The sequence below is a fragment of the Talpa occidentalis genome, unplaced genomic scaffold (assembly GCF_014898055.3).
Source record: "Talpa occidentalis isolate TD23 unplaced genomic scaffold, MPIMG_talOcc4v2.1, whole genome shotgun sequence".
Lineage (NCBI taxonomy): Eukaryota > Metazoa > Chordata > Mammalia > Eulipotyphla > Talpidae > Talpa > Talpa occidentalis.
This window is the reverse complement of record NW_026555331.1, coordinates 72,345,274-72,364,612: the sequence shown is the minus strand read 5'-3', so window position 1 is coordinate 72,364,612 and position 19,339 is coordinate 72,345,274. Positions and strand designations below refer to the sequence as shown.

The following is a 19,339-nucleotide window of genomic DNA, read 5'->3' as shown; positions in this document are numbered from 1 at the left end:
AACGTGTGCGGCTTCACTGACCCCCACCTTGGGTGCATGAGGTCTGCCTGGGGCGCAATAAAACTTTCCCTCCCTTTGAGAAATTTAGCCTGGCTCTCCTTTTCTTTACCACGCTGAACCTTTCAATTCTCTAATAGATGATGAACTTCTGGAGGTTTAGGGTTTTGTCCTCCCTAGTAGCAAGTGTGTAGTAATTGCACCTTGTGGTTTTCAAATATAGTGAGTGAATGAATTAATATAAAAGTGAATGGATGACAAACATAGGCTTCCTGATTGCTGTATAATGTGGTATTGTTTTCATGTTTTTTTTATGCTGTTAAGGAAGATAATGTGTAGATATTCTTGTCCATCAACAAAGACTTTTATTCTTCACTGGTGCATTTTAAAATTATCCTTGATAATGTTTGAAATAGAAAACATTCTTTTTTTTTTTTTAAAATATTTATGCATATTTATGCATACAAGAAATGGGGTGTAAGCCAGAGGTGTGGGGTAGGGGGTGGTGGTGAGAGGATTCACCAGAGAGAGTGGGGAGCAGAACAGGCAGATGTACTGAAATATACTGCTGAGAGGAGCAGCTGTTCAGACAGGAGAGGCCTGCTGTGCCACATGGGTTAGCTCCCTGGCTGCCTGGGGATCAAACTGGTGCTGTAGTGACTAGCAGTAGCTTGATAGCATGGTCTTTAAACCCTGCACCACCAGGGAAACCCCAGAAAACATGTTCTTAATTTGAGGAAAAAGGAAGCCATAAATCCGATCTCAATTTGGGAAAAAATAAAAACCATGTCAGTCACTATGTATGAAATAATAGTCTAAAAAGAAATATACTGTAATTGTAACAGTAATTACTTCTGATTTTTCGGGGACTCTGCATCCCAGACTGTTTACCATCAGGTGGAACTGGAATCCTTCAAGATCCTTATTTTACAGCTTTCAGATTAGTTGCAAACTGGTATTGTTTTCTTTGTTATTATTTTCTCATATATTTGTATAGCTAGATTGACAGATTCCATACTCAAGGTCTAATTTGTGCTTTTTTTTCTAAGACATGTAAAAGGTGAAAATTTATGAATTAAAATTGGGAAATCCTTGTTACTAATAAACAGTATGTGTGGCAAGACTCATTCTAGTATTTGGTGGTCTGTATACTTTTTTCGGTATTAATAGAAATTAAAGGGAAGTGATTAGGAATCTGGTATTTTTCACATTAAAAAGTGGGTGCATGTTTTTTAAAGTTTTTTGGCCTTCAGTATTTTACTTACGAATACTAAGTAAGTAATACCTCTACCCCTTATGATTAGAGGTTCATTTTCATGTGGTAAAGAGGAGATTTGAAAGTGTGAAGCCTGGAGTCTTGGGTTTTTGACTTGGTTTAAGAACTAGTAGTTAAGTTACATTGGGATCATCACCTAGTTCTTCCTGGTGGTAATTTTCTTTCCTGTAAAGCATAAGATTGTGGACTGATCGCTCAGATTCTTGTGGACCTGTCAACTGCAGGATTTTAAGAGTTTCAGCTAGAAAGGGATGGTATTTGGATGCTTTTTTTTTTTTTAAATGGAGATTGACTAAGAGGGTTAAAATATTTAAAATACTGACAATAACAAATACACACAGAGGCATACAGGAAAAAGACAAGCAGAGCCATAGAAAACGTCCCAGACAGCAGGACATCAGAGGACAGCTTTGTATGTACTGCAGTTTTATGGAGTGACATCCTCTTCTTGTGACTCTTAGCAGGCATTAGTGTTTGGGTGAAATAAAGCCAGAAAGCTCTAGCCTGAATTTGAAAATATAACACACTGCTGTTGTTCTTTTTAATTTTGAATCATACTTTATAAACAAATAGTCTTAGCTGCTAAAACTTTTTAAATGTTAGAATTGCCAGTAGTTGATCCTTTATTCTTAGAACTATTTTCCCAAACTGCTGTATATAGAGACATGGTGAAAAGCTTAGGTACAACTAGGTATATCACTTTTATGGTACTTTCCTTTGTAGTTTTGTATGTTCATAAATATCACTTGACTGAATTGTTTATAAAAAGGAGGAACGAAATCTAGCACATATTTAGAATTATTCTTGGGGAATGCCTTCCCTCAAGATGGCGAGGGTAATGAAGCTCGTTTAAGTTTACTTTAAACATCAATTCAGTAGCAAGAGAGTGTAGCGATCTTAACTGTATAGATAAGGAAATGAGCGGTTATCCCAGTGTTATGTGAACAGAAATTCACAACTTATGATAAAATTTCCAGAAGCTACTCTGCAAGATTATACAAAGAACTTTTATTTTCATGCATTTAGATGGAGGTGAATGGAAGTTATATGTAATTTACTTAATATGGACAGTAAAATGTTGATAGTCAACATTCATTGTGTTTAAAACAAATTGTTTTTCACAATGATTCCATGAGGTAGGAAATACTGTCATTTCACATAAAGAGGAGGATGCTGTGCTGGAATCACATGTTAAATGGGTAGGAGAATAGGGAGCGGGACTCAGTAGTCTGATTCTTGGTCTTTTTTTTTTCTGGTGCCATTTGCATATATATATTTTTTAACTTATATTTTTATATTATTTATTTATTTATTTTTGGTTGAACAGTTGTTACAAGGGAAGGGGAATGAGGAATTGTACAACTCAGGGAGAAATGAGGTAGATAAATTCTTAAATGTGTCCTACCCATTCTGCTGACCTGGAATCCCAAATGACATGCCGAGACCAAACCTGCCTGGCCAAGAGCACGAGCCAAGTGCCCGAGACCCCACTAACATGGCTGGTTTTTATTTCCACTCACAGAAAATGGCTGTTTTACTCTGCAGTTAGGTCCTTGCAACTAACTTCCCTTTCGGGATCCTCGGATTTGTAGTTCTCAGTGTTTTGATGGAGTGGGGGGTGGCATCCACAAAGCCTGTATGGAATTAGCTCAGGACATTATTTCCCCCTAATAGTTCCCCCCTTTCACTTTGCCACCATTTCCATGGTGTTGAAGATCAAATGTATGGATGCTGGGGTACAGTCTCAGATGAAAATTTTTCTCAGTGTTCCCATTGGAAAGCAAACCAGTCTCTCCAGGTATTGTCCATTGTGGAAAGCAAAAGTTCTCCATTCCTGGGAAATAGTTTATCAGTCCAAGCCAAAAAAAAAAAAAAAAAAAAACATCTGGAGGCATTAGCCAAAACAAAACAGCAAAGATATCAAATCACAGGAAAAATATTAAAATTGATTCAACTTAGGCAAAAATTGGTTCTCTCAACCTTGATCCCAAATTGCTTCAATAGTGTAGCAAAAGTTTACAAATCAAATCTGCTTTTAAACCATATTACCTATTTTTGCATAAAATCACAGGGCAGAATAACTGAACAGCAATTGTAGCTGGTTTTGTTGGAATACTCCATAAAGGATTAGAGCAAACTCTTGACATTGGGTCCACATAGGCTTCAAGAACAAAGTTGGTCTTATCAAAATCCACCAGGGCTTCCTTCTTAGCGAGGGTACCAGGGCTTATTCTTTTCCCGGGTTGTCCAGTCCTGCCCATGGAGGCAGTTTCCCCACCTCCCTTGGGGGTCTCTGGAGCCGATGGACAAAGCAACAGGTTCTCCTCCTCTTGGTTCAGCTCTGTTTCATCTTCCTGGAAGATTCCACTCAAAGCCACACAATGAAACTCATGTCCAATTGTTTTAGTTTAAGCAGACAAAATCCCTGTGGAAGTTATACAAAAACAGACTTTGAGATAAGTAGTAAAAAAATTACTACCACTATTTTCATGCTGTGTTGTTATCAGGGGAGAGAAAATGTGAACACAAGTTAGCTTTGCTGGAGAAAAAATAGAACATTGCTGCAGATCCTGGTCACTCAAAACAAGAAAACTTTGTGGATTCAGAACAAAATGCAAAAAAATAAATAAATAAATAAATTCCAGGGTTACGTCAAAGAAAACTTAGTGAAAATCAGGTGTATTTCCAGGTCTATTCAGTTCTTTTTAGGAAATTTTTACTCTCTAAAGTTCCATCAATAGGAATCTGTTGAGGCCTTTTCTCCCTATTTTCTCCAAAAACAGTTTCTATACTATAAAATATTGCAAGGCAACAATCACCGTTGACAGTTTACATACATATCAGGTATTGAGTTTCTTCTGTACACATTTTAGAAAATCAACGTCAACATTTCTGTATATGTCAAAGTGTTACCCTTTTCCCAAGTGACAATGCTTCTCTTCTAGTTTTAATTTATTAGGTAAGCCAAATGGGACAAATTCATCTAATGCCTTTCCCAAGAGGAAAGGGAGAAATCTTGTGGAATGTCTCAGGAGATCTACTGAAGTTCCACAAAATTTCCTTCTATCAACCAAATGACAGACTGAAATTTTTACTTGAATTTGCCATAAATATCAGAAAACAGCAGAAACAACAACATTCAATCTCTATGAGGGCTCCAGCTTAGTTCAGTATTACAATGTTGGCAGTCAGGGCCTCCCCTGGTGGCGTAGTGGTTGAGTGCTGGGCTGTGAGGCTGCCCACAGCCTCTGCAGCGCTGGTTTGTTCCCCGGCCCTCGGCGAGGGTCCCACAAAACAAACAAACAATGTTGGCAGTCAAAAACATAACCTTTAATTTTTTCCCCTTTTTTTTCCTTTCTGGCTTGACTTTATTTTTTCTCATTTTTTTTTTAAATTAAAAAACTTTTTTTTACATCATTGTTCATTTTTAAACAATATTTGCTTCCTCCCACCTCCTCAGGTGTAGTCCCCATAGAATTTCCTTCACCATGCACCTGTGCACCATCACCTCAGTTCCCTGTGCTCCTCCCTCCCTCCCTCCCTCTAATCCCTCTTCCTCCTCCTCCCCCACAGTATGTCTTTGATTTGTAATTGTCTCTTTTTGCTTTGTTGTGTTTTGTACTGGTATTTTTTTTACACTGATGTCTTACTGGGTTCCTCTGTATTCCTGCTATAAGTGAAACCATCCGATATTTTTCTTTTTCCTTCTGGCTTATTTCATTGAGCTTAATTCCTTCTAGCTCCATCTGTGTTGCTGCAAATGGCATGAGTTTGTCTTTTTTGATTGCTGAATAATATTCCATTGTGTATATATACCACATCTTCTTGATCTACTCATCTGTTTTTGGGCATTTGGGTTGTTTCCAGGTTTAACCTATTGTAAATAGTGCTGCAATATACATAAGGGTGCAGGTGTTCTTTTGAATCAATGTTTTTGTGTCCTTTGGGTAGATCCCTAGTAGTGAAATTGCTGGGTTATAGGGTAGCTTCATTTTTAGTAGACTGAGGAAACTCCAGATAGCTTTCCAAGGTGGTTGGACCATTTTGCACTCCCCCCAGCTATGTAGGAGAGTTACTTTTTCTCTATATCCTTGCCAACATTTATTGTTGCTACTTTTTTTAATACATGCCATTCTCACTGGTGTAAGGTAGTATCTCAGTGTGGTTTTGATTTGCATTTCCCTGATCATAAGGGATGTTGAACATTTTTTTCATATGCCTGTTGGCCATTTGCATTTCTTCTTTGGAGAAATGCCTTTTAAGTTCTGCCTATTTGACTGGATTGTTTACTTTGTTTTTTTTGTTTGGTCCTGTGAGTTCATTGTATATTTTTGTGATCAGTCCATTATCAGTTGTATGGAGTGCAAACATTTTTCCCATCAGTGGGGTATCTCTATTTTGATTAATGTCTCTCTTGCTGTGCAGAAGCTTTTCAGTTTGATGTAATCCCAGGTGTTTATCTTTGCCTTCACTATCACTGTTTTGGGTGATGAGTATTTAAAGATGTATCTGAGATGTATGTATTGTAGTGTTTTACCTATATTTTCTTCTCCATATTTTATGGTTTCAGGTCTTTTTTTTTTATAATAAATTTTATTTTTATATTCCCCATACAATTGCAACCCCCCCATTCTGACCCCAATCCCTCCCCTCCCGCCCCCACCCCCCAAAAAGTGTCTCTGGTTCATAGTTTTTTGCTGATTTTGATTTTCACTTTCTTATAGTTATTCATTTTCCTGGTCTCTTATTTAAGTTTTCTAGATTCCTGCTATGAGTGAGAACATCCGATATTTTTCTTTTTCTTTTTGGCTTATTTCACTGAGCATGATCCCTTCCAGCGACATCCATGTTGCTGCAAATTGCATGTGTTTATCTTTTTTGAATGCTGAGTAATATTCCATGGTATATATGTACCACACCTTCTTGATCCAGTCATCTATTTTTGGGCATTTGGGCTGTTTCCAAGGTTAGCTATTGTAAATAGTGCTGCTATAAACATAGGGGTGCAGGTGCTCTTTGGAATTGATGTTTCTGTGTCCTTTGGGTAAATACCTAGGAGTGGAATTGCTGGATCATATGGAAGCTCTATGTTTAGTAGGTCCAGTAATCTCCACACAGCTCTCCATAGTGGTTGGACCAGTCTGCACTCCCACCAACAGTGCAGAAAAGTTCCTTTTTCTCCACAACCTCGCCAACATTTGTTGTTGCTAGTTTTTTTAATATGTGCCATTCTCACTGGTGTAAGATGGTATCTCATGGTAGTTTTGATTTGCATTTCCCTGATTACACGTGATGTTGAACATTTTTTCATATGCCTGTTGGCCATCCGCATTTCCTCTTCAGAGAAGTTTCTTTTTAATCTTCTGCCCATTTTTTGACTGGATTATTTTCTTTGTTGTTATTGAGTCTCATCAGCTCTTTGCAGATTTTTGTGATCAGTCCTTTATCATTAGTGTTGTGTGCAAAAATGTTCTTCCAGTTGGTGGGGTTTTTCTTTGTTTTTGTTATTGTCTCTTTTGCTGTGCAGAAGCTCTTTAATTTGATGTAGTCCCAGCTGTTTATCTTGCCTTCACTATCTCTGCTTTGGGTGATGTGTCTGTAAAGATGTCTTTGATGTGCATATCCTGTAGTGTTTTGCCTATATTTCCTTCTATGTATTTTATGGTTTCAGGTCTTATGTCTAGTTCATTAATCGGTTTTGAGTTGATTTTTGTGTATGGTGTGAGGTAGTGCTCAAGCCTCATTCTTTTGCATGTAGCGACCCAGTTTTCCAGCACCATTTATTGAACAAACTTTCTTTGCTCCTATGCATAGTCTTTGCTCCTTTGTCAAAGATTAGGTGACCATAAATCTGTGGTTTATTTCTGGATTTTCTATTCGATTCCATTGGTCTGTGTGTCTGTTCTTGTTCCAATACCATGCAGTTTTGTTGATTATGGCTTTGTAGTATAGTTTGAAATCTGGGAGTGTGATGCCTCCATTCCCTTCTTTTTTTTTCAGGAGAGCTTTGGATATTCGGGGTTTTTGGTGATTCCATATGAATTTCATCAATAATTGTTCTATTTCTTTGAAGAATAACATTGAAATTTTTATTGGAATAGCATTGAATCGGTATATTGCTTATGGTAGGATGGCCATTTTAATAATGTTTATTCTTCCAATCCATGAGCAGGGGATGTCTTTCCATTTCTTTGTATCTTTTTCTATTTCTTTTAACAGTGTTTTATAGTTTTCTTTGTAAAGGTCCTTTACCTCTTTTGTTAGATTTATTCCCAAGTATTTGATTTTTTTTGTTTCGATAATAAAGGGGATGGTTTTTTTCATTTCTTCTTCTTCAGATTTATTGTTAGTGTATAGGAAGGCTTCTGACTTTTGCATGTTGATTTTGTATCCTGCCACTTTGCTGAACTGATTGATGAGTTTAATTAGTTTTTCTATGGAGTTTTTGGGGTTCCCTATGTAGGTTATCATATCATCTGCAAATAGTGATAGTTTGACTTCTTCTTTTCCTATTTGGATTCCTTGTATGTCTTTCTCTTGTCTTATTGCTCTGGCTAGGACTTCCAGTATTATATTGAAAAGCAGTGGTGAGAGTGGACATCCTTGTCTTGTTCCAGATCTTAATGGAATTGCTTTCAGCTTTTCACCATTGAGAATGATACTGGCTGTTGGCTTGTCATATATGGCCTTTGTGATGTTGAGGTATGTTCCTTGTATCCCAAGAAATTCAAGGGCTTTTATCATGAATGGGTGTTGCACTTTGTCGAAAGCTTTCTCAGCATCTATTGATATTATAATATGGCTTTTATATGTCTTTTTGTTGATGTGTTGGATAACGTTGATTGATTTTCGGATGTTGAACCATCCTTGTGTCCCTGGAATGAATCCTACTTGGTCGTGGTGAATTATCTTATGGATACACTGTTGGATTCTGATAGCTAAAATTTTATTGAGGATTTTTGCATCAGTGTTCATTAGGGAGATTGGCCTATAGTTTTCTTTTTTTGCGTTGTCCTTGTTCGGTTTTGGTATTAGTGTAACGTTGGCTTCATAGAACATGTTAGGTATTATACCTTCCTTCTCAATTTTTTGGAAGAGTTTGTGAAGGATAGGCACCAATTCGTCTCTGAATGTTTGGTAGAATTCATTTGTAAATCCATCAGGTCCTGGGCTTTTGTTTTTGGGGAGGTTTTTGATTACCATTTCAATTTCGCTAGTTGTAATTGGTCTGTTTAGGTGTTCTATTTCTTCTTTATCAAGCTTTGGGTGATTGTAGAGTTGTAGGAATTTGTCCATCTCCTCTAGATTGTTGAACTTGTTTCCATACAACTGTTCATAGTAGTTATTAATTATTCTTTTGATTTCTGCTGTGTCCGTTGTGATTTCTTCTCTTTCATTTATTATTCTGTTTATTTGTGCTTTCTCCCTTTTTTCCCTTGTGAGCCTGGCTAGGGATTTATCTATTTTATTTATTTTTTTTGAAGAACCAGCTCTTGGTTTCATTGATCTTTTGGATTGTTTTTTCATTTTCAATTTCATTTATTTCTCCTTTGGTTTTTATTATTTCTTTTCTTCTACTGGTTTTGGGTTTTTTTTTGTTGTTCTTTTTCTAGATCTTTGAGCTTCGAGATTAGGTTGTTTCTTTGAGTTCTTCCTTGTTTCTTGATGTGAGCATCAATTGCTATATATTTTCCTCTAATTACTGCTTTTGCTGCATCCCATACATTTAGGAAATTGGTGTCCTCCTTGTCATTCAATTCAAAGAATTTTTTAATTTCTTCTTTGATCTCCTCGTTAGTCCAGTGGACTTCCCGTAGTGTGGGTTTCAATCTCCATGAGGTAGGAGAGTACCTTGCCTTCTTTTTATGGTTTATTTCTAGTTTGATTCCTTCATGGTCAGAAAAGATGGTTGGTATGATTTCAATCTTGGTGTATCTGTTGATGTTTGTCTTGTGCCCCAGTATGTGATCGATCCTGGAGAATGATCCGTGTGCGCTTGAGAAAAATGTATACTCGGATTTTTTTGGGTTTCGTGTTCTATAGATGTCTGTTAATCTCATGAGCTCTAGATCCTTATTTAGAGCTTTAGTGTCTTTACTTATTTTTTGTCTTGTTGATCTATCCATTGTTGATAGTGGTGTGTTGTAGTCTCCCACTACATATGTGTTTTCTCTGATGTCTGTTTTCAGAGATGCCAATAGTTGTCTGATATATTTGGTGCTCCTTTGTTTGGTGAATATATGTTAATGAGTGTTATTTCTCCTTGAAGTATTGTCCCCTTGATCATAATGTAATGACCAATGGGGTCTCTTTTTATCTTTTTGAGTTTGAAATCTGTTTTATCTGATATGAGTATAGCTCTTCCTGCCTTCTTTTTTGGTCCATTTGCTTATAGAATTGTTTTCCATCCTTTAATTTTGAGTCCATTTTTATCTTTTGCAGCTAAATGTGTTTCCTGGAGACTGCAAAAGGTTGGGTTTTGTTTCTTAATCCAGCCTGTGACTCTGTGTCTTTTTATTGAAGAGTTTAGTCCATTTGCATTTAGAGTTAGTATTGATATGTTAGCATCTGTATTTGCCATTGTGTTTGTCTTTCCTTTGATTTTATTTATTTATTCTTTTAATAACTTTCTTTGGCCTTCTTTTGTTGTTATTCGTCCCTCTGAGGTTCTGGCTTTAGGACTCCTTGTAGTATTTTTTGGGAGTGGGGGTTTAGTCGTAATGAAATTCCAGAATTTCTGTTTGTCTGGGAAGGTCCTTATTCTTTCTTCATAGAGGAAGGAGAGCTTTGCGGGATAGAGTATTCTTGGTTGGCATCTGTTTTCTTGGAGTCTGTTGACTATGTCCCTCCACTCTCCCCTTGCCAGTAGTGTTTCTTCAGAGAAGTCTGATGTCAGTCTGATTGGTTTCCCTTTGAATGTTATCTGTTTCTTCCGTCTTGTCAGCTTCATTATTTTTTCCTTGTCTTGGATTCTTGGGAGCTTTGCTATTATGTGTCTTGCTGTATTTTTCCTTTCGTCATGGAAGTTTGGTGTTCTTCTTGCTTCTTGTATATCAATTTTCAGCTCCTTCTTCGCGTTTGGGAAGTTCTCTTCAATTATATCCTTGAATATTTTCTCTGTTCCTGCATCTCTCTCCGCTCCTTCTGGGATTCCTATAACCCTTATATTTCCTTTCCTCATGGAGTCAGATAGTTCCCGAAGTCTTTCTTCGTTCTTTTCCTTCATACTTCTCCTTCCTTTTCTGTTTTAGTTCTTTTTATTTCTATGTCTTCAAGAGTACTTATTCGTTCTTCCATTTCATCTATTCTGCTTTCATTGCCTTTCCCAGAGTTCTTTAGCGCCTCCAATGATTCTTTAATAACCTGCATTTCTTTTACTTCCCTCTTTAGGGACTCAATTTCATTCTTCTGATCATTAATTATTTTTCCCTTATCATTGTTTTCCTTTATGACTTCTGTCAGTTTTTTAATCACAGCAATTTTAAATTCTCTATCTGGAAGGCTCAGAAGTTCTTCCAAGTTACTGTCGTTGCAATCTGGTGGATGGTTTTCTTTTTGCGGTGTGCTTTTTTGCGGAGGAGTTGCTGGGTTGCATGTGGTTTTTCTACTCCCTACTGCCTGTTTTCTAATTTGCCATATTCCTTGTGACACTGTGTTGCTGGTACTGGCTGGCATCTTGGGCGACCTTCCCAGCTCACCTCTGGCTCCTCTGGGGGACTTCTGCTGGTTTCACACAGTCTCCACCAAAGAAAGGTCCCTGCTGCAAATGCCGGTGCCAGGGACGCGCTCCCCTGCACGCCCGGTCTGCCCCAGCGGTGGGTGCTGCTCCCCTCTATTCTGGGACTGCAGGCTGGAAGGCGCCTGGCATGGGCAAGCCTCCCAGCTTATCTCTGGCTCCTTGGGGAGCCTTCTGCTGGTTTCACAGTCTCCACCAAAGAAGGTCCCAGCTGCTGGTTTCAGGTCTTATGTCCACTTCTTTTATCCGTTTTGAGTTGATTTTTGTGCACGGTGAGAGGTAGTGGTCTAGTTTCATTTTTTTTGCATGTGGTGGTCCAGTTTTCCCAGCACCATTTATTGAACAAACTGTCCATATTCTATTGCATATTCTTTGCTCCTTTGTCAAAGATTAGTTGTCCATGTAAGTGTAGCTTTATTTCTGGGCTCTCTATTCGGTTCCATTGGTCTGTGTGTCTGTTTTTGTTCCAATACCAAACTGTTTTAATTATTATGGCTTTATAGTGTAGCTTGAAGTTTGGAAGTGTGATACCTCCTTTCTCTTTTGTTTTTATCAGTAGGGTTTTGGCTATTTGTGGTTTTTTGTGGTTCCATATGAATTTCATCAGTTTTCTATTTCTTTGAAGAATGTCATCGAGATTTTAATTGGAATAGCATTCCATCTGTATATTGCTTTTGGTAGGATGGCCATTTTGATAATGTTAATTTTTCCAATCCATGGGCAGGGGATGTCTTTCCCTTTCTTTCTGTCTTTTATATCTTTTAACATTGTTTTGTGGTTTTCTTTGTATAGGTCCTTCATCTCTTTTGTTAAGTTTATTCCCAAGTATTTGATTTTTTTAGTTTCAGTTATAAAAGGAATTATAAAAGGGATGGTTTTCTTGACTACTACTTCTTCAGATTGATTGATTGTGTATAGGAAGGCACTGTTTTGTGTGTGTTGAATTTTGTATTCTGCTGATTCTTGGTCTTGATTCTTGATGTGCTGCCTGTGAAGTTAGATGGTTAAGAAAGTGACTTTGGTGTAGAAATTGGATTTCACTCTATTTTCTTAAAAAGTATGTTTCAGGTAACATTACTTTACAACATTGTGATTTAGAGGTGTAAGAGCTCCCCTTCATGTGTTATTACCATACCAGACCCACCACCGAAACACCCTTGGTTCTCACCATACTTCACTGTGTGCCCTCTACGTTTTGTTCTCTCTTCTCCCCATCCCCACTGTTAACTCAGTTCTACAGTCAGATTTTTGGGGTTTGTTATTGGTTTAGTTTTACCTGGCTTTGTGGTTTCTCTGTATTCCACTTACAAATGACACCATCCAGTAGTTTTCTTTCTGCTTCTGACTTAGTTCACTTAGCATTAAAAACCTCCAATGCCATCTGTTTAGTTGAAAATGGCAAGACTTTTTTTATAGTTGAGTAGAATATCATTGTGTATATATAACAAATCTTCCTGATCAGCTATCTCTTTTGGGGCGCTTAGGTTGTTTCCTATTGTAAATAGTGCTGTAGTGAACATAGGAGTACATATATCCTTTCTATTGAATGGTTTTGTATTCTTTGAATAAATACTGCAGAGTTGAATTGCTGGATCATATGGTAGATATATTTTTTTCTTTTAAAGATTTTAAATTCATTTATTTTTGTGTAGAAAAGCTGGGGGCTAGGCCAGAGGTGCAGGGGGGTGAGAGGATTCACCAGAGACAGAGTGGGGAGCAGAGCAGGTGAATTTTACTGAAATACATTGCTAGGAGTGTTAGGGGGAAAGGATGTTCTGAGCAAACTCCATACAGGCTTTGTGGACTCCACCCCCACTCCATCAAGACACTGGGAACTACAAATCCCATGATCAACAAAGGGAGAGTTGCGAGGACCTGAGGGTAGAGTTAAGTAGCCATGTTTTCTGTTTGGATATTTAACCAGCCATGAGAGTGGGGGTTGGCCTCTTGGCCTCACAGTGCTGGGCTTTTAGCCAGCTCTCAGTGGGTCTTTTGGGATTCCATGTCAGCGGAATGGGTAGGATGCATTTACGAATTTATCTCCCTCTTTTTCTACTTGAGTTACTCATTTCCTCATTTCCCCTTTCCTTGTAAATAAACCTTTGATTGGGCCTCCCCGGTGGCGCAGCGGTTGAGCGCTGGGTTGCGAAGCTGCCCGCGCCCGAGGAGCCGGTTCGATCCCCGGCTGCTCCCCGGCCACCGGAGGAGGGTCCCACATGGCGCGCAGACCTCTCCTGCCGCCCGCTGCTCCCCTCAGCAGTGTACTTCGGTCCTTCTGCCTGCTCTGCTCCCTGCTCTGGCTCTGGTGAATTCTCTCACCCTCCCGTGCTTCTGACTGTACCCAGTGCATGTATAAAACAAACAAACAAACAAATAAATAAATAAAGCATGCCTCTATTAAAAAAAAAAAAAAAAAGAATTGATCAGGAAGCATTTAAAAAAAATAAATAAATAAATAAACTTTTGATTAACCTTTTTTGTGTGCCTGCAGTTTAAGTCCCTGCATGGGTGAGGATCCACAGTTGGGCAACCTGTTTTTTATCTGGGTTGCTCTAACAAGAGGAGCAATGGGGAAGAAAGGAGAGGTCTGCTGCACCATGTATGGGTTAGCTCCCTGGCTGGGGATTGAACTCAGTCTGTCTCAGTACTAAAACTGACACTTAACACCTAGGCCACTGGGGGGCCCCAGATCTATTTATATTTTGAGAAAACTGCTGTTTTCCATAGGATGGAACCAATCTACATTGCCACCACCACAATTCCTCTTTCTCTACATCTTTGCCAACACTTGTTTCTGGTCTTTTTGAGGTGAACCATTCTCACAGTTGTCAGGTGGTATCTCATTGTAGTTTTGATTCACATTTCCCTAATGATAAGTAATGGTAAGCACTTTTTTAGTGTGCCTGTTAGCCATCTGTGTGTTTTCTTTGGAGAAGTGCCTATTTGGCTCTTCTGCCCATTTGGGTTGTTTTCCTTTTGTTGAGTTGTATGTGTTCTCTGTAGATCTTAGATATTAGTCCTCTCTTGGATATTATTGTGTCAAATATTTTCTCCCATTTAGCAGGATATCTTTGTTTTAGTGATAGTTTCTTTCACTATGCAGAAATTTGTTAGTTTGATGTAGTCCCAGTTGTAAATACTAGCTTTTGCTTTTCTTGATAATTGGAGACTAATCCATAAAGGCATTTCTGAAGCCTCGTTATGAATGTTTTCTGTTTTTAAGATTTATTTATTTATGCATACAAGAGCTGGGGCACAGGCCAGAGGTTTGGGGGTAAGAGGATTCACCAGAGACAGAGCAGGGGACGGAACAGGCGGATTGACTGAAACACACTGCTGAGGGGAGCAGCGGGCGAGTCAGGACAGGTCTGCTGGGCCATGTTGGTTGCTCCCTGGCTGGCCAGGGATCAAACTTGTGCTGCAGTAGCTGTGGACAGCTTCATAGGCTGTGTCTTAACCCCTTGAGCCACCAGGGAGGCCTCTGTTCTCTGTTTTTTTGTTAGTTTCAGGTCTTACATTCCAAGTCTTTTATTCAATTTGGGTTAATTTTCGTTTGTGGTTTGAGATAGTGGGCTTGTTTGAGTGTTTTGCATGTGTCCTTTTTCCCAGCAACATTTTTTTAGAAGCTTTCCTTTCTCCAGTTGCTACTTTGTAGTGGATTAACTGTCATAGTTGTGGGTTTATTTTTGGCCTCTGAATTCTATTTGATTGGTCTACATGCTGGTTTTTGTTTCAGTACCTTACTGTTTTGATTATTGTAGTTTTGTAATATAGTTTGAATTCTGGGAATGTGGTGCCATCATCTTTTTTTTTTTTTTTTTTATTTCTTAAGGTGAGAGATAAGATTATTTATTTGATCTTTTTTGTTTTTTGATGTTGACCTGTATATATACACTTCCCACTTTGAACTGCTGTTGCTGCATCCCAGAGGTTCTGGTAGGTTGTGTTCTCATTTTCATTTGTCTTGAGGTATTTTTTAAATTTTTCTTTCATTTCCTCATTAATCCAATAGTCATTCATTAGTGTGCTTTTCAGTCCACGTTAGAATTTTTCCATGTTTTCTTTTTATGGTTGTTTTCCACCTTGATACTATTGTGGTCAGAGAAGATGTTTGGTTTGATTTCAGTTTTCATGTGTTTATTGATACTTGTTTTGTGACCCAGTATATGGCAGAATGGCCCACATGCATTTGAGAAGAAAGTGTACTTAGCTTTTTTGTGGTGCAGTGCCTTATAAAAATCTTCTAAGCCCATATGGCATAATTCTTTGTTTGAGGCTCTTGTGTCTGTGTTTATTTCTCTTTGGTTGCTCTGTCCATTGGTGAAAGTAGGGTGTTGACATCCCAACCACTAATCTTTTTCCAAAATCTATTTTCAGATTTGATAGTAATTGCTGTATATATTTTTATGCTCCTTCATTTTGGGAGTATATATTGATGAGTGTTATGTCTTCCTTGTGTATTTCCCTTAATCATTATATAGTGTTCATCCCTGTCTCTTGTTACTTCTTTTTAGCTGGAGATTTATTTTGTCTGTTAGGACTATGGCTGTCTTTGCCTTCCTTTGGGTCCCATTTACTTGTAGGCTTGTTTTCCAACCCTTAATCTGAGCCTGTGTTTATCTTTGTGACTCAGGTGTGTTTCCTGGAGACAGCAGAAAGTTGGATTCTATTTTCTGATCCAACGAGTCACTCTGTTCCTCTTGATTGGTGAGTTCAGTGCATTTACATTTAGGGTAATTATTGACATATGAAGGTCTGCTATTGCTATTTTGTCTTTAATATTATGACTCTGTTTCCTTGTTCAGCACCTTTTGGATGTTTTTCTCTTCAATTTAGATACAAGAGCTCCTTTCAGCATTTCTTGTGAGGGATCTAGTATTTGCACACTCCTTCAAATTCTCTTTGTGTTAGAAGGCCTTTACTCCTTATAGCTGAAGGAGAGCCGTTAGTCTTCCCATTCACTCTGTCAGAGGAGCACCCCTACCAGCCCCTCACCCTCTCGCTCCTGTTCAATTTTAAAACCCAGCCTCGGTATATATTAGGTCAGATACATTGGTGCAGCTTCAGTTTCAGTTTTGAAACCAGTGTGTGACTGAAAATGAATCAATCTGATTGGAATGCCTTTGGGCACCAGTTGGGTTCAAGCTTGTACTAATGACAAAGGAACCCTGGTGATCAGTTTTGAAGCCCAACCTCAGTATAGGACAGGTTGGAAGTGCTGGTGCAGTTTCAGGCAGTTGTGAAACTAGCATGGGATTGAAAATGAGTCAGTCTGATTGGAGGTCCCATTGGCCCCAGGTTCAAGCCTCTGTTGGTGCCAATCAAATAAAATGGACCAATCAAGTTTGAAAAACAGATACCCTGAGGTGGATATAGGCCAAGTTTGGGCCAGCTTCAGTTGACATTTGTCCAGCTCTCTCCTGGAAAGATCTTTACATAGTTGAAATGCTACTCCCTGTCTTCTGGCACTGTTTCTTTGAATATCTGACCTCTTACCCTGCCTCTGACATCACCTGCGGAATGACACCATTGGCCTCTGCTTGGTGTTTCTAAAAGAGATGTTTGCTGTTGGGTTAGGCCAAGCATCTGTAAGAGCTAAAACACTTGTCCCTGCCTCTCTCGCATGTCTGTCAACAGCCTCTGGTGCTGTTGCCTCTGGCATTGACTGGTCCAGTGTTTGGTGCTGCCTGGCTCTGCATTTGGATTGCCATTGCTAACTGTTGTGGTGCCAACTCTGAAAAAACCTTCGACATTTGAGATATTCACAGACTTTTGCAGAGACCTTTGCACTCCTTTGATTTTCAAGACCTTTGTATCTGTATAAGACTGCTGCCTGGTGGTTGCCCTGCCTCTAAGTCTTTCCTTTATTCCAATTTCTTTATCTCTCTCTTTCTGTCCCCTTTGTAAGTAAACTTGCTTTTGCTCCCTGAGCCTGCATCATGTCCTGTAGTTTCAGTTGTAAGCACACTGGTGAAGGCTCACTAATAAGACATTTGTCCCCTAGTTTTTCATAGTTTCACCTCTTTGCCCATAGTATTTTAGCATCTCTTCTGTCACATGTGGTCAGTATTGGTTTGATATCCAGGAGGTGAATCCTTTGTTTCATCACAGGATTCTCTTGAGTCCAGTGCATGCCTGGAATACCCTAGGTTATTCTTTCAGTAGCACAGCCGGGAATCTTCTCTGACACTGCCTTTCCCCTCCTCCCTCTCTGCTAGAACCTGAATTTTAATACTGTATCTGCCACATATAACTGTGACCTTCAGACATCCGTATCCACAGCTGTAAAATGGATGCTTTTAGAATAAAATGGAATACCTTATTTAAAGCTAATATACTAGATAATCTAAACAGTGGCTGTTAATAATAATAGTTGTAATAACAATTACTCTTGTGATTTATGAGTTCAATTTTCTGTTGCCTATGATTTTCAAACTTTTTTTTAATGAAGCACAGTTTATAAAGTGGAAAACTACTTTTCGTTATGTATGGAAAGGTTACTATGTGTTAGTAAGTGAAAAAGGCTTCTGCAAGAGGGTGGTTAAACCAAATAACAGGCTTTAAAGGAAACGTCACTTTATGCCTGATAATTGTGTGTGTGTGTGTGTGTGTGTGTGTGAGAGAGAGAGAGAGAGAGAGAGAGAGAGAGAGAATATGCACCAGAGCCAGAGCAGATTCTGAGGGTGTCTAACCAAATTTTTTCAGGATCATGTAGTGGGACTGTAGGGTGATTGATGTTAGCTGCTGTTGAAAACACGGAGGACTGTAGATCCTTTCCTTTGGAGACACCATGCCAGTAACTCTAGGAAAGGTTGTGATCAGTTGGAAGATTGGATTGGGTTGAATTCCAGGCATTGGAGGTCAAGATGGTGGCAAAGACCAGGTTTAATGAGATTGAGGTTTGGTAGCTGTGAAAGACTAGGAGATTCTAGGTACAGAGGAATGCTTCTGTGTTACGATTTTAAAAATAGCGGAGTGATGGGGTAGAAATGGAGGGATGAGAAAGGTTAGTAAATTGTGAAAATATTTAGGTGGGCAAGGAGGTAAAAGGCATGTCCTGGAAAACTGTTATATTCATAAGGAAATCTGTTTTCAAATCTAGTACTCCCTAGGTAATGATTAAGTATAGGTGCTGACATGGGAGAGTGTTCCATTGGTAGTGATTGGAACAAGAGAAGATACTGACTGGGCACTGTGGGTGGTACTGCTCAGCCTTCTAGAAAATAGTACCTTTCAATGTATTTTTTAAAAATGGAACTTTATTCTTTAAAAAGGATTAGAGTGTGTATATTAATGAAATATAACTTTGTGAACTTTCTGGTCATGCCCATTTATTTGATGCATATTGTTCTTGGATAGGAATGGAAATTCAATTGTGGAAAATACTCACTTTTCATGATTTCCTTATGATTGATTTATGTCAGTATAAAAGTGATTAGTGCTTTCTTTAGTGATTTCATTTTCATAGATTATTACGTTCAGCATTTTCTGGGGCAGAATGCTTTTAAAGGGGAATTTTGTTTTTTTTGGGAAGTGGTTTGCAAAGGTTAATTTGGAAAAAGTTGAATTTGAATATGTGTAGCTCTTACAGTTATGAGCTTTTTTTACATTGACATTGACATTTTTTTGTATAGGAGTTAAAGTTCCTCGTAATTTTCGCTTGTTGGAAGAACTTGAAGAAGGACAAAAAGGAGTGGGCGATGGTACGGTTAGCTGGGGCCTTGAAGATGATGAAGATATGACACTTACAAGGTGGACAGGCATGATTATTGGGCCACCAAGGGTCAGTGCTATAAATTATACATTTTTTCTAATATTTATTGTCACTTTAGAGTAAGCATTTTCTTTCATAATATTGCTGTTAAAGTAAAGCATTTCTGAGATAATTCTCTTATATACATTATTGATATTTCCATGTGCGAGAGATAATGCTTGATTTTTTTTTTTTCTGGAGGATTGTTGGGAAAGATTGATATGGTCATTGCCATCAAGACATTTGCAGTTTAGTAGGAGAAAAGTTACAAATGACAGATTCTAAATATAGCAGAGAAAGTTCACTAGGGACTTTAGAATATGTTTCTTTTAGCTGGAATAATAGAGGAAGGCTGAGCAGTGGAAGAAATTGGCCTTTGGAATTAACCTTGAAGGACTGATTGGTAGGATTTCAGAAAGTGATATTATGGGGATGGAGAATATTATAGAGGGGAGGAAAGCTGAGGCAATGGAGGCAGTACTTGGGAAGAGCAGACAGCTTATTTTGACATCAAATATTATTAACCCACTTGTGTGTAACCAAGAGTTTCTAAATGGGTTTGTAGTGAGAACATGTT

At 38.4% G+C, this 19,339-nt stretch overlaps 1 protein-coding gene across 4 annotated transcripts in view; it reads left to right on the top strand.

Moving 5' to 3' along the window:
• Positions 1–19,339, top strand: part of UBE2V2 (ubiquitin conjugating enzyme E2 V2) — a 59,010-nt gene that overhangs the window by 23,467 nt on the left and 16,204 nt on the right. For 3 of the 4 annotated variants that reach the window (XM_054692275.1, XM_037506782.1, XM_054692274.1), the window contains exon 2: positions 18,644–18,792. In XM_054692275.1, the coding sequence (XP_054548250.1) occupies positions 18,644–18,792 (149 nt within the window). Of the gene's footprint in view, positions 1–15,642; positions 15,717–18,643; positions 18,793–19,339 lie in introns of all 4 variants that reach the window. The other variant, XM_054692276.1, reaches the window with a different exon arrangement.